This window comes from Carettochelys insculpta, chromosome 3, assembly GCF_033958435.1.
Source record: "Carettochelys insculpta isolate YL-2023 chromosome 3, ASM3395843v1, whole genome shotgun sequence".
Taxonomy (NCBI): Eukaryota; Metazoa; Chordata; order Testudines; family Carettochelyidae; genus Carettochelys; species Carettochelys insculpta.
In genome coordinates this window covers 74,951,407-74,967,411 of record NC_134139.1, presented here as the reverse complement: position 1 = coordinate 74,967,411, position 16,005 = coordinate 74,951,407, and the positions used below count along the sequence as shown (strand labels likewise).

The 16,005-nt window shown below is 43.6% G+C and overlaps 1 protein-coding gene across 2 annotated transcripts in view; it reads left to right on the top strand.

The window, feature by feature from the left end:
• Positions 1 to 13,692, top strand: part of GGPS1 (geranylgeranyl diphosphate synthase 1) — a 51,979-nt gene extending 38,287 nt beyond the window's left edge. For both annotated transcript variants that reach the window (XM_074990130.1, XM_074990131.1), the window contains exons 3-4: positions 6,427 to 6,497; positions 12,506 to 13,692. In XM_074990130.1, coding sequence (XP_074846231.1) covers positions 6,427 to 6,497; positions 12,506 to 13,267 — 833 coding nt within the window. In that variant the 3' untranslated portion in view covers positions 13,268 to 13,692. The remainder of the gene's footprint in view (positions 1 to 6,426; positions 6,498 to 12,505) is intronic.
• The last annotated feature ends 2,313 nt before the right edge of the window (positions 13,693 to 16,005 follow it).

Below are 16,005 nucleotides of genomic sequence, written 5' to 3'. Positions count from 1 at the left end.
TCACCACACAGGCTCACTCACTGGGACAGCATCACCGACTCGCGCTCTATCCAAGCTGCCATCAGCCTCGTGTTCTCGGGTGCCACACATCAGATGCAGTTGAGAAACCAGTTTCTCCTCAGCAAGGGGAGGTGAGGGAGAGTCCAGGTGACCCAAGCCAACAGGCACCTGTGAGGCATCTGCTACCAAAAAGCAATACATGCCTCCGCTGACGGTGCCCCCTGCCTTGGCTATCACTATATGCATCAGGTGGTCAGACATAAGAAGAGACAAGGAAAGACACGACACATTCGTAGGTCACTTCAGCTGCACTCAACACCATTTGTGTCCCCATAGAGTTTTGTGGGACGCAGGCATGCTAGCACCTCGTATAACAGTGGTCACTCACCCTAACCTTCATCGCAGTCTGAAGGCAGTAGCAAGTATAGGGCCAGTCACTCGTGAGCCCACTCACCTCCATTATGACATTTGTAGAGGAGCTATTCCTATTGGCCTTCCCCATTCTGGGACACCAGCGATGGCCATACCCCACTTAACAGTTTCCACTGCAGTGGGGTTCATGGGATGTCTGGCACACACATCAGCCTCGATCATCCCACATGCACCGCTCTAGGCATGCTACCTCTCAGCACGAGCGTATGGCTGGGCACCCTCCTACCATGTCAGTACAGTCCTCACCAGCTAATCTGTTGTCTAGTGTCTCGCAGTTTCTAATGCCACGGAAGATTTACCTCATTCAGACTCTGACGTTTTTTTCAAGGGTGATAGGTCTGTATGAGATGAGGCAGTTTTTCAGATTTTTCCCCTCTCCTCCAGCTGATTGTCTAAAACGCTTTCAGGACCCCTTTAAAAGGGTCACCCAATTCCAGGACATCACTCTTCAGGAGGTGCAAGATAATATAGGCTGCTTACAATCCTGCAGCCATCTGCATCCTCCAGAATAGCCCTACCTATTAAAAAAGCAATCCTTGAACCCTCCGACGTTCTCTGGGAAAACCTAGCTGCTGTCCCACTCACCAATCGCAGGGCAGATAGAAAGTATTTTGTCCCATCTAAGGGCATGGATTTTCTTTTTGCATCCACAACCTAGTCCTTGGTGGTGGATTCGGTAAACCACAAATCCAAAAACCCTCAATTTAAATCCACTCCCTTTTGATAGGGAACACAAGCACTTGGATTCCTTCAGGCGTAAAGTATACTCAGCCACCCTGCATTATAGAATAGTGAACTGTACGACTCTTTAGCCAGCTATGACCATACAAATTACAATAAATTACAAGACCTGCTACAGGACTTGTCAGACATTAAGCACCCTCTGTCTGTCTATAGTCAAGGAGGCCTCTCAATTGCTAAAACTGCCCTTCAGGCACCAGTAGATGTGTCTGACACAGCTACTAGAACCACTTCCCCTGCAATAGTTATGTTCAAGGCGTCATGGCTCTTGTCCTCAGGTATTACATGTGAAATCCTGTCAGAGGTGGAAGACGTCCCCTTTTGATAGAAAGCAGCTATTGTCCAGCACTACTGATGAGATGCTACGTTCTATGAAAGACTCCAGAGCAACACTGCACGCTGGGAACGTACTTTCCTCCTAGCAAGAGGCGCAAGTACACACCTTACTCTTATTACAGGCAACACCATAGGCAATACGATAAGCCTAAAAATAGATGGAACCGGAGGAGGATAAATCAGGGCTAGTCATTGGCAACCCATCCTACCTCCCAAAAGCATCACATTTGATAGCTTGGTTGAGGGCTTGAGTGACCACCCTTTAAATCTAGTGCACTCGGGGCCCACTTTTCACCATTGCCTGAGGCCCTTCTATCATCAGTGGACCCAGATTACATCTGACAAATGAGTCTTAGATATCATCAGAGAAGACTACACAATTCCTCTTACAAACATCTCCCTACCCTGTCCCTCTTCAGGAACCCATGTCACGAGCCCCTTCTTCGGACAGAAGTGCAGAAACTTCTTACGTTAGGGTAATAGAACCCTTCCCTGGTAAACACAAGGGCAAGGGTTTTTATTCCTGCTGTTTCCTAACAGCCAAGAAATCAGGGGGATGGGGGGAGGCCTATCTTAGACCTCAGATAACTGAACAGATTCATTCTCAATGCAAAGTTCAAGATGGTAACTTTGCAGACTATTATTTCAGCACTAGACAAGGAGGACTAGTTCTCAGACCTCAACCTCAACCTCCAGGGAGCTTATTTTCATGTGACCATTCGTCTGTCCCACAGGAGGTTCCTCGGTTTTATGGTGGGTCAGGACCACTTTCAATACAAAGTCCTCACTTTCGGGCTTTTTATGGCCCCGCGAGTTTTCTCCAAAATACTCTACATGATCACAGCATACCTCAGAAGGCAGAATGTTGTTTTCTTCATTTAGACTGTCTAGTCAAGGGTTCTACTTACTACCAAACTGTCCTTATGATAACTACGAGCAGGGAATGTTTTTCCTAGCTTGGCCTCCTGCTCTATAAAGTGTTCCAATCCGCGGTGCAGGGGCACTGTGATGCCTACATGGAGCACCCTCAGAACTATCGTTATTGCACAAAAGCGAGTAACTTCTTATGACTCATTAGGTCAGTGATTTTGGACAAAACGTTCCTTTTCCATCAACAGTCAAGTGGACAAAAAGTGAAGGCTGTGCAATGGCCTCCCAAGGTGTGTGTCTGTTTATTCTATGACCATCTACTGCATATCAGTCAAAAGTTTGCACATAGATCTTGTTTGATATCCAGCTAAATGTGTTGCAGCTGGCACCCTGAAATCCATTTACTGCTTTGATTTAAATTTCTCTCAAACATCGTTCCTCCAGTCAGCCAGTGAGAGGAATTCTACATAAGTAGAAGAAACCTAATGAAAGCTCTCAATCCATGACATCCTTACTTATTTTTAACTTTACATTCATTTTCAGCCCTTCTGACCTTTCTGACCATCTAGAGAAGCTTTTCTGTTATCCAGTTTCAACCCAGAAGACACCTGGCAAATGCAGTGGGCCAGCTGTGATAAAGATTATTCACCACAGAGGCAATCCTACAGTCAAATCTCCTAGTTGTTTGCTCTGCTAAAGATTGTGAATAGTTGTCAGCTGTATTAGGATGTTACATGAAAGTTGTGCGCACCTGATGCACTAATGAAGAATCAGGAATTTGCCACAATGTGAATATGGTGACTTCAAATGTCAAACCCTGAAAGTCTCTTCTGCCTTCTCGTTTACAGGAGCTATAGGTCTGAAATCTGTTTGAGTGCTACAGATGCTTTCTATTAACTCTGTCCCTATTTCAGTACGAAAGGTGATTTAGTTCTGTGAACTGCTGAGGGGAACTCATCTGTGTGCTGTTGCCCAGGTTCTGAAGTTTGAAAACCATGGTAGCTTTCAGCTGCTGCTGTTTATGAAGTGTCCTTTTCCAGACCTCTGCACAGGATCGAGAGGACTCTTCCCTTTGCTTTCCCAGTACTCCTCAACATGGATATGGAGGACTGAAATTAGTACTTTATATGCTGTATTCAAAGGGCTCCAGAGATAATTTGGGGGAAAGGAAACCACACTGAAACGTGGATTACCTCCAGTAAGACCCTCCTTCACAGGATAGGGCCAGAAACCAAGAGACAGTGGGTTTGGTCATAAAGGTTGTGGCCCCTCTTCTTAATTTAAAAACCCTGAACCACCTAGCTATGGGAGAGGAGGCCGCACACCTCACTGGTGTCCCCCAGCAGAGAACAGGCAATGTGGGAACTGGAAAGGACCACCCGCACCAGAGGAGTTGGAGCAGATGACAAGGGATAATGGGGATTCCTAGTCTCCTGAAGAGTACAGGAAAGTGGGGAGCAGCTAGGCTGAGAAAAGGGAAGCAGGGTTACATTGTTCCCTAAACAAATCTGGACCATGAGAGTCTGCTTTGGAAGAGGCATACCAGCAGGGATTCTCAGCCCAGCTTCCTCCACAAAATCTGCAAACTGGAGCAGATAGGCTGGGAATGCAGTAGAGAGTGCTGTCTTGGAAAACAAGGGAGATTGCCAGCACCAGTCTGAGAAGCCTGGCCTGAGAGGTGCATGCATAACAACAGGCTTGGTCTGCCCCCTCCCCATATGCAAACTCAAAGTACTCTACCTATGTTCTGGGTAGATTCTTCACACAGCAAGACTGGAAGCACTTTTTAACTTAAACAGTCAAAAGTTAAAACACTTGTAGGGGAGCAGGATTTTGAGAGAGTACTGTATTTTAGTGTTTTCTGTAATTCAGATGGCAGTTGCTGTTCATTCCAAAAAAATTGTAGGTGTATGAATGTTAAATTTAACTTAATGCAAGTTAATTTTCCTTTTTTATGATAACATAGGCTGGTTACCCTGACTCCTTTTAAAAGTGAAATTTAGACTCTCTCTAAATCTGTTTCCTCTTTCTGAGAAAGAAGTTGTTTGCTCTGCTTTGGCTAAACTTGGAAAAGATTTTCCCCTTCCATTCAAAACGTGTATTAACGATCAGTTTGAAATTTAGTGCCATCAGACTAGCACCTCGATAACAGATATTTTTTCTGGTGCCAGCAAACCTTATTGAATTAATTAGTAGATTTCCAATGTGGATGTAGAAACAGAAATAAACTCCTGTCTGGAGTAGACTGCTGTGATGGCAGTTAAACAAATCAAAGTAAGTATTGTGGGAGGGCCAGCTGTAAATGAAGGGGATGATCAGTAAATAAAACATGAGATCAGTGCACTAGGAAAAAAGGTGATACGTGATCTGAGTCTGAAACCTTGTCTTTATAATTCTTGTCATATGTCTGGAAAAGTCCTTAATTTGACAAACTTTGGTTTATAAAATTTCAGTTGCAGACAGATTTGAGCTACAGACTTAATCCATCATCATCTACTCCAAACCATTTTACCAATTACAGAATCATAGGGCTGGAAGGGACCTCAGGAGGTCATCTAGTCCAGCCCCCTGGTTCAAGCAGGATCAACCGCCCCCCCCTAAGTCATCCCAGCCAGGACCTTGTCCAGCTGGGATTTAAAAACCTCAATGGAAGGAGAATCCACCACCTCTCTAGGCAACGCATTCCAGTGCTTCACCACCCTCCTGGTGAAGTAGTTTTTCCTAATATGTGACCTAGACCTCTCCCTCATCAACTTCAAGCCATTACTCCTTGTTCTAACATCTGACACCACTGAGAACAGTTTCTCACCTTCCTCTTTAAAGCTTCCCTTCAGGAAGTTGAAGGCTGCTATTAAATCACCCCAAAGTCTTCTCTTCTGTAAACTAAACAAGCCCAAATCCCTCAGCCTGTCCTCATAGGTCTTGTGTTCTAGCCCCTTAATCATTTTTTTGCCCTCTGCTGAACCTCCTCATGCAAATCCACATAATTTTTATACAGGGGGGGCCCAAAACTGGACACAATATTCAAGATGTGGCTTCAACAGTGCCAAATAGAGGGGAATAACTACTTCTAGATCTGCTTGAAATGCTCCTCCTAATGCACCCTAGTATGCCGTTAGCCTTCTTGGCTACAAGGGCACACTGTTTACTCAAATCCAGCCTTTCATCCACCATAACCCTTAGGTCCCTTTCCATCATACTGCTGCTGAGCCAGTCGGTCCCTAGCCTGTAACAATGCTTGGGATTCTTCCACCCCAGGTGCAGGACTCTACACTTCTCCTTGTTGAACCGCATCAGATTTCTTTTGGTCCAGTCCTCCAATTTATCCAGGTCCCTCTGGATTCTCTCTCTACCCTCCAGTGTATCTACCTCTCCCCCTAGTTTTGTGTCATCTGCAAACTTGCTGACGGTGCAAGTCATCCAGGTCATTAATAAAGATGTTGAACAACACCGGCCCCAGAACCGAGCCTTGTGGCACTCCACTTAAAACCGGTCACTGTCTAGATATTGAGCCATTGACCACTACCCGTTGGGCCCAACCCTCAAGCCAGCTTTCTGTCCATCTTATAGTCCAAAGATCCAATCCATATTTCCTTAACTTATGGACAAGAATGCTGTGGGAGACTGTATCAGTAGCTTTGCTGAAGTCAAGGTATATTGCATCTACTGACTTCCCCATGTCCACAGAGCTTGTCACCTCATCATAGAACCTAATCAGAAATAATACAAGTTACTGTAAATGCGGCGTTTCTACACGGCATCATGAAAGGTGTAATGTGAGGCCATTGATATGACTGCAAGTTGCTGTTTGTTGTATATATTGTAGAAGTAGTCCACCTCTTCCCACTTCTCACAGAACTTACACTGTCATCTGCCCTCTTAAAACAGAACTCATTGGGGACATTCTTGCTGATCAACTTTGTTCTTATTGAACCAATTGTTTTTTATAGTGATGATAATTGTTAGATGTGGAAGCACTTGACGGTGTCCGTGAGATTTGATGGAATTTCCTTCCTCAGTATTTAGACTTTTTTTTTTGTGTTACAGGTAAACAAGTGAGAACCAAATTGTCACAGGCCTTTAATCACTGGCTGAATGTTCCAGAAGATAAAATACAGGTACCAGTAACCTTTTTTTTTCTTAAAGGTTTTTTTTATTTTAAATCTGAGGTGACTGATTCCCTTAGTTTTGCATGCTAACTAATCCAAAACTCTTTAATGTGGCTTAGCTTGTTGGAAAGCAGTTTGCTATACCTTGCAGTCTTGTGAGTTCAATGTTCAGGAAAAGGAAAACATCTGCTTATTAACTTTACTCAGTATGTTAGTTGTTTTTGTGTAATGTGGGTCTCCCAGAGACGTATATTTAACATTTAATCTTTGAACTGGGTGACCAACTGTCCCATGTTTGGCGGGACAGTCCCGTATTTGGAAAGCCAAAAAGGCATCCCTACTTACTTTTTTAAAAGGTGTGAATTGTCGCGTATTTAGGCCCTTGATGACAGGCATCACCCGGGGCTTGGTGCAGCCATGAAGAGCCGTCCCCCACCCCATAGGTCCCTGCCCTGTATTTGGGACAGGGAGATAGGGCAACCATATCTTTAAAGGTTGTAATGAAAGTGATAACTTTCTCCTGTTCTGGATCCCTGAATGCGGAGCCTTCAGTGATGTGTGTGAAAGTAGCCAGTAATTTTGCTTAAAGTTGGATTTGTACAGTGTGTTGGAAAAGAACCATTTTCAAAATCACAACTCAATGGATGTATGAAACGTTGATAACTAATGTGTTTTATCTTTGCCAGTTTTAAGCATGTTTGGTCATGTTGCCCTCAATGCAGAGATGACTGGTGACCAACAAATCTTAGTCAGAAGCACTGTCTAGGGAATCTTTCGCTAAGGTGTTCAGCTCCTGGCAGATTTCATTTTACTGTCAGGAACCCCTTGGTGTCTGGCTGTGTGCATAGGTATGGGTGCAAGGGGTGCTGTAACACCCCCATGTTTTGGCATCCCAGCCTTGGGCCCTTCTCCCCAGCTTCCTAGCCAGCTTGGAGTCCTGCTTGGCTGCCAGGATCCCAAATCCAGGGTCTTGCCCAGTCACTGGGCCTGGGATCCTGGTCACTGGCACCACTTGCAGGGTCCCAGCTTCTAGCACCAGCTCTAAGGAATCAAGAAGGGTGTGGGTAGAGATAAGGAATGCAGCTCAGCACTCCCACTCTGAAATTGTTTGCACACCATGTGCCCCAGCCATGTGTCTCTGTCAAGTCAAATGCTCTCTTCAGAAATCTCATCTGTAGTTCCTTTTTTTTCTAAATTGTCTACACCTAAGGTACTAAAGATCAGTCTCTCACACAATATTACATGAAGAGATAAATCCTCCAATGCTTCATTTCTGACAGTCTTATCCATCCAGTTCATATATTGATTTCATTAGTGACCACACACAAACTTCATTGCTGACATTCCTGTACAGTATGTGGATAAAGGAGTCTGTTTCTGATTTGTTCTGAAGATGGCACCTTAGGGACAGAATAAAACTTCTTTTCAATAGCCCGGACTATCTTCAGATTTGTGTCTCTGAAGTGTAATTTTATTCAGTGGTTTCCCCCACCCACCCCCCGTATTCTTGTGATATTTTTAAAAGCACGGTGGTCTGGTTTGCTGAAACAATATTTTGGTTTCCATTCAAAGTTTAGCAAAGGCTATATTAGCCCTATGAACATGCTTAGATTTTAAAGGTTTAACTTCTGAATGATTCTTATAGGTCCCTCACACACTGCAGTGATTACAGTGAAATATGAAAGCAATGCAGAAATAGGCCACATTCCTTCTAAGACAACCTCTTTTCCACATGGCTTCCTCTTCCCATTTCCCAATGCTACTTGTGCCTAAATAAACTCAAAATGTTTGTTGATCTGGTGTGAACAGACAAAATATCTAGTTCCCTGTCAGCTACTCCTTTTCCACCTTTCATGAGCATCCACCTATGGGTTATCCATGTCTTAAAGTACAAGTTAAAATGTGTGTAATATTCTTTGATTGTGGATACATATATACAGGTTTTTAAATTGTGACAACATCCTGAAATGTTACTACAAAACCTACAAGATAGCCTATCCTTAGTTTTGAGATTGCTTAGTAGAATGTGGTTCACTTCAAATCAGAGCGATCTAGTAAAAAAAAAAAAAAAACCTTAATGAACAACAATGTATGAGTGAAATAATGCCACCAAAAAAATCCACTGCTGGCTGACTTGTCTCAAACTTACCAGAGAGTCTATAGTTGGATAATTAGGTATATAAAATATTAGGGAGTTTTTTGTTGAAGGGATGAGTTTGAAAATCGTGCATAGAATGCAAAGCTAGCTCCAGCATTAATTATGGAGTAGCTGCCACCTCTCTCTAATTTATTGTGACTCTCTCTGCAGGAGATCTTGTGATATGGGGCAATCCCCAGCATTAGCACTTACTATTAAGCAATTCTTTCTGTGGCTCCAGCAGCTGATCCTGTGGGGCTAACTTCTCAGATTACTACACATACAAGCTGCGTCTACACGTGCACGCTACTTCGAAGTAGCGGCACCAACTTCGACATTAGGCGGCGAGACGTCGAAGTCGCTAACCTCATGAGGAGATAGGAATAGCGCCCTACTTCGACGTTCAACGTCGAAGTAGGGACCGTGTAGACGATCCGCGTCCCACAACGTCGAAATTGCTGGGTCCTCCATGGCGGCCATCAGCTGGGGGGTTGAGAGATGCTCTCTCTCCAGCCCCTACGGGGCTCTATGGTCACCGTGGGCAGCAGCCCTTAGCCCAGGGCTTCTGGCTGCTTCTGCGGCAGCTGGGGATCTATGCTGCAGGCACGGGGTCTGCAACCAGTTGTCAGCTCTGTGTATCTTGTGTTGTTTAGTGCAACTGTGTCTGGGAGGGGCCCTTTAAGGGAGCGGCTGGCTTTTGAGTCCGCCCTGTGACCCTGTCTGCAGCTGTGCCTGGCATCCCTATTTCGATGTGTGCTACTTTGACGTGTAGACGTTCCCTCGTTGCGCCTATTTCGATGTTGGGCTGAGCAACGTCGAAGTTGAACATCGACGTTGCCGGCCCTGGAGGACGTGTAGACGTTATTCATCGAAATAAACTATTTCGATGTTGGCTGCACGTGTAGACATAGCCACAATGTCCTACTGTTTACTATTAAGTTAGCTATCACTTCTAAGTTCCTGACAATCAAATTACATCTTTTCTGACACCTCTTGTGTTGGCTGCTGGCAACACACTGGTTGTCTCACCGAGCTGAATTGGTGGATGTTTGATTTCTTTACCAGGCAGCTAATTGTCAGAACCACTCCTGAGCAAAAGCAGCACTCTCAAACACCTGTTGCCTTTCTTAATGTTAGAACAGAAAGTATCACCCTTGGTTATGAAAGCTGCACTTGCATGTTGTAGTCTCAACATATCACCCACCACCTTTGCATTATTGCCTGTAAACACTGCTGCATTAGCTCCACCAGTTAACATGGATAAACATTTCTATTAGTCTCTTCTAGACTAGTACCATTTCTCTCCTCAAGGCTTCCCCAGCTTGTAGTTAAATTATTTCAGAATGTGTAAAATTGTGTTCATTTTCTCTCTGGTACAAATAAACACTGTCTCACCATCATTTCCATTCTACTGTTTCCTTTTTCATGTCAGGATCCCGCTGAAAGTGTTTTTGTTTTTTTTTAAACACCCTTCCGTGGTGTTCAGTCAGAGTCTAGAAGAGACCCTGATGTGATATAAACTGAGTGCATGTATGCTGTAAGCCTCCAGTACCATCCAGCCACCCACACACAAAACCCAACAGTTGAAATTAGGCCAACATGTTGCAAGCCATTGGAGACAATTACTCTATGCACCTGAAGAGAATAGAGGAGACAAAGGTGTACCAATGTCTAAGGCCCGTGCAATGGCAAGAAATTATGTGAAAGCTAACCAGATGATAATCACAAATTACACGTTCCACAAGCTGCAGTGGCCAAAGATCACTGCCAGTCTGAGCTAGAGGATAGTTCCTTCCCATCCCTTCGTACGGCAATTGGATTCTGAGAATGTGAGCAAGAACCTGAATGTTTTCAGAACCAAAAAAGCAGTTAAGTAGCACTTCAAAGACTAACAAAATGATTTATTAGGTGAGCACCTACTAAATGATTGTTAGTCTTTAAAGTGCTACCTGGCTGCTTTTTTGTTTTGATAGTATATAGACTAGCACGGCTCCCTCTCAGTTATTTTCAGAACCATCTCAGAGCACTGGCTCACCATGCCATATGTGCTGTGTCCAGCTCTAGCCCTGTGATGCTTCCAAGGAAGGAGACCCAAAAATCCATGGTTGTGGGGAAAATAGCTCTTCCTAACACCTACAAGCAACCAGCTAAAGCCCTGAAACATGAGCTTTCCAAACATAAGACATAAGCTGGAAGGAAACCTTTAGGATGGCTGAGCCCTTGCTCTACCCACCAGAATATCCCTGTCATACAGTCTCACTCATACATTTTGTCAAACTTTCTTAAAACTAGTTTGCCCCCAGAGTCCTATTTGGGCATTCGAGAAATTTAACTCTTCTGATAGTAAAAACCCTTAATTTCGAATCTAAATTTATTAATGGTGAGTTTAAACCCATTTGTTCTTGTGGAACTATGGCTTTTTAGATATAACTAGCTCTTTGCCTTCCCTGGTGTCTACCTCCTAAAGTATTTATGGAGATCAATGGATATCCTCTCTTGACATTGATTTTTTGCTAGGCTAAACAAGCCACACTTTTATTCTCCTGTCATAAAATAGTTGCTTAAGCTAATCTCCCAGGACATGCTCACATGCAATGTACTCTGTCCAACTCATACAATCTCAGTGCTAGCATATGTCTTCCCTACAATTACTACCATTTAAACTAGCTTTCCTATATCTGTCAGTCAATGACTATTATCTGTTTCCAAAAATAACACCTTGGAACCGCACTTTTCTATTGCTTGGTATGATGGGAAGTACCAACCACATACTAACCAGTGGGGTGGGGCCCAGGCTTGCTGGATGGAATAGGCCCTTCTACCATGGCTCTGCTGGGCATGCTTCAACTGCTGCCCCAGTATAAATGCTAGGGAGGCCAGTCGGTTGAGTCTACCCAGAAAAGGGGGAAGGAGCTCTTGCTAGAACCTGGGAGCAGCAGCTGCCCAAAGAGTGGCAGCAGGAGCAGCAGCAGCAGCTTGAGGAGGAGCAGCCAGAGCTGGGACAGCGTGTCCCTTCTGGAAAGGGGTTGGAAGGATCCCAGGGCAGGGAACTGGGAGGTAACTTGGGAGCTCGGCATGTTGCAGTGGGGATCCCCTCTGTGCTGGTGGTTGGGGAGACACACCTACCTCTGACAGGGTCCTGGCGTGGAGCTCGGTGGAGAGGGAGGGCCCGAGCTCCCCTCACCCTCTCCTGTGACTCCGAGGAACGGGGAACACTGACTAGGCCACCGAGGCCTGGGGGCAATGACAAGGCCACAGGGCCTCTCTGAAGGGATACAGACTAGGCCACGTGGGCCTGAGGGAAGTGAGAAAGTCCTCAAAAGAGACACGAAGGGTAGGATTGTGGTACTGAAACTCGTTGTAAGGTTGGGAGGTCTCTTCAATATGGAGAAAGATTTGCATGTTTTATACTGGAAAATATGGGTAACCTTGAAGACTATAGTGACTGAAATGGGATGAAATTCAATAGAACAAAATCATAGGTCATGAATTTAAAGTCTAATTTCTGATGCATCCTGAATGTAGAACACTTGACATGTATAGGTCGATCTGAGGATAACCGAGTTCTGAGTGTGGTATGGCTACAATATAAAGGCAAATGTAATGCTAGGTGGTATCAAGGAAGTAGAGAAGTTGGCAGTAGAGAAAAGTGTTAATGCCATTGTAGAAGGCATTGGTAAGATTTCATTTGAAATACTGAGTATGATTCTAGTCACCCATGTTCAAGAGACTAACTTTCCTGCAGGAGGCCAATAACAGAGGAAGGAGGTGGACCAACCCAAAATATGCAAAATACTCAATGATGCTTTAAAAACAAAATATTCCACATTTGGAACTTACTTTACCATGTAAGACTGACTGACTTTTCCCTTCTTATTAGGTAATTATTGAAGTGACAGAGATGTTGCACAATGCCAGCTTACTCATAGATGATATTGAAGATAACTCAAAACTACGGCGTGGATTTCCAGTGACTCATAGCATCTATGGAATTCCATCTGTGATAAATTCTGCTAATTATGTTTATTTCCTTGGGCTACAAAAGGTTTTAACGCTTGATCACCCAGATGCTGTGAGAGTGTTCACTCGTCAACTACTGGAGCTCCATCGGGGCCAAGGCTTAGATATTTATTGGAGAGATACATACACATGTCCTACAGAAGCAGAGTATAAAGCTATGGTACTGCAAAAGACAGGTGGTCTCTTTGGATTAGCTGTGGGCCTCATGCAGTTGTTCTCTGATTACAAAAGAGACTTAAAACCACTCCTAAATACACTTGGGCTCCTCTTCCAAATACGAGATGACTATGCTAATTTACACTCCAAAGAATATAGTGAGAACAAGAGTTTTTGTGAAGATTTAACTGAGGGCAAGTTCTCATTCCCAACTATCCATGCTATTTGGTCTCACCCTGAAAGCACTCAAGTGCAGAATATTTTGCGTCAAAGGACAGAAAATGTAGACATTAAAAAATACTGTGTACAGTACCTTGAAAATGTAGGCTCCTTTGAGTACACTCGACAAACACTGAAAGAGCTTGAATGTGAAGCATATAAACAGATTGAGTCTCTTGGGGGAAACCCTGAACTTGTAGCACTAGTTGAGCACTTAAGCAAAATGTTCAAAGAAAATGAAAATTAACTAATTGATTTCACGTGTGGTTTGGGGAAGAAAACTTTAAAACCTGCATGTATTGACTTGAGTGTCTTATGAAATTGGTGTCAAAAGTATAGAAATGATGCTTATTTACAATTAGTGTCTAATATAGTATTTTCTATAATGCAGTAGTAATTAAATAGTAGTTGAAGGGTATTTATATTCACCACATGATCTCTCGCTTACTTGCAACTGCTTACAAAATACTGTGCAGAAAAATAAACTTGCACAGATCTATTAACTAAGATTAACAATTTTCTCTGTTCCTCTGAATCTTTCAGTTGTAATCACATCTGCATAATCAGTGGTATGTATTTTAGCTATAGAGTCTGTGTTCTAAGAATGTTGCATATTTTAATCTGATTAAGACGCATTTGACTACATTTCTGTATTAAATTGATTTTGCTCTATTTAGGAACTTTAGCATTTTTTTTAATACATGGAGATTTAGTCCTTTTAAGTTTTTAAAAAAAAAAGTGTTGAAATGAAAGGAGAGAAAAGGCTCCAGAATGGTCCATGACTTTCTGTACAACAAACCAATCAAGATCTGTCACTGCAGAACCAGATATGGGGAATGGTGTTGTAGAAATCAGTGTTGCCAAATGGATTTAAAATTGAGAGTTATCTCAGTAAGAATCATTCATACCATTATCTTGGCCAATAAGGGCACAGATATATCATCCTTACGAGTGAACATAGGCTCTGGTCTGATACACCACTGTAGTCCCAGTTCTTTGTTAGTCTCATATAGGCACCTTAGTTTAAAAAAAAAAAGAAAAAAAAAAATTCCACCACAAGATGAGAAAAAGTACTCCACCATATTGGAGCATAAAAACAAGAAGTCGTCCTGTGGCACCTTATAGACTAACAGATATTTTGGAGCCTAAGCTTTCATGGGCAAAGACCCGCTTCATCAGATGCATGAGTGAGCATGTTGGAGTAGACTATTTTATATCAAATCAGATTGCTTTGTCTTAGATATGTCAAATCTGCACCAATAGACAAAGGCTCGTATTGGATATTAAATTCATAGTTCATCATAATCAACAGTCATGGGCTCAGCGCCCATTGGTGTCTGATGCCTCGCTTACTATTTCCTTCCATCTTTCCCTGTCCAGTGTGGAGTGGTTTAGTTTCTGTAGACTAGTTCCACGCCAATCTACTGTATCATCTACCCATTCTCTGGGATCTGCCTCTCCTATTTGAACCGTGCATTGTGCCAAATACCAGGGTCTTGATTTTTTTGTTTTGTTGTTCATGCTGCAGATATACCCAAATAGCTGTAACTTCTGTTGTATAACCTAAATTCATGGTTGACTTTTTAAAAAAAAAAAAAAAAAAAAAAAAAAAAAAATCCTGCAAATAGTAATATAGCAAATTGCCATTTAGTGTCCTCAGTTACCTTCTTGCCTGAGAGACATTGCCAAAAATTCTTATGATTTTAAATGTAATTGAGAAAATAGGTATGCACATGTTCCCATAAGTTTAATTTAAATTTCAGGGTGGCTCTAGGACAGGAGCAGGCAAAATATGGCCTGTAGAGTGGATCTCACCTACTAAGTGTTTTAATCTGGGCTACGGCTGCAGAGCACAAAGAACTTCACCTGCTGTCACTGTCCCCAGCAAAATCTCTCATCTACTATTGACTGCAGACCAGCTAATAGGAGCTGAGAGATTTTGCCAGGGCCAAGGCTGTGCAGGACAATTTCTCAGCTCTCATTGGCAGCTTTCCAGCCAATTTGAGCTGAGAATTTTTTTTGCTGGGGCAGGGGCAGTGTGCCAACATCCTCCCACCCCACTCCACCCAACACTGATGGCCACCTGGAACAGCCAGGGGTCTGAGCTGTTGGCAGGCAGGAAAGCTACTTGAGAGTTCTGCTGACCAGGAACTGCTTAAATAAGCATGTCCTGGTCTGAGTTTGCCTCTGGCACTGCACCCCAACTCAATCTCAGAACCTGCACCTCTTCCTGCGTCCTTCCCCTAGGCCAAAATCTTCTACGTACGTAGCCCCCTCCCAGGCCCTTCACTCTAATACCCTGTCCCAGGTCACAACGCCCTCCATCCAAACTCCTTCTCAAACCACACACCCCCGCACCCCAGTCACTGCCCTCAAGCTCCCTTCTCCATCTGATCTCCATAGAAAAGTGGGGCCCTTGACCGCCTATCAAAATCTTGCCTTGGTCTACCACATCAAAAAATTTTGCCTGCCCCTGCTCAAGGGCCATGTCTGTGCAAGGCGGGGCATCACTTGTGCATATGCAGACTTGGGTCCTTGTGCTGTCAGCATGCATACTCACCAGGGGGCATGTTCATAAAACGTGCAAAGGATATCCCTGTTTTCACAATGGAGAACTTTTGCCGCTGAGCACATAAGCAGCTGCTTTTCTGTAGTTACATGAGCATTGGTTAATGCCTGGAGATGCTTCACTGACATCACTGTGGCCTGGTCAGGGAAGGTGCGTGCAGTTTTCCACCATCTAATTGTATTATCTTTTGGGAGGTTTAGGCAGTGAGTGATTGGGCTACAAAAAATCGTGAAGGGTGACTAGGAGCAAGGATCAACTTCCCAGTTTGCAATTTCCTCCACCCCATATAAGCTGTATCTATACCTTTTGTGCCTCTTTTCAAAATACCACAAACTCATATGGTCCTCTTTGTTGTATGCATTGTGTGACAGAAGCGTGGAGTGTACATGCTTCTACTCTATTTTTATAAGCATTGC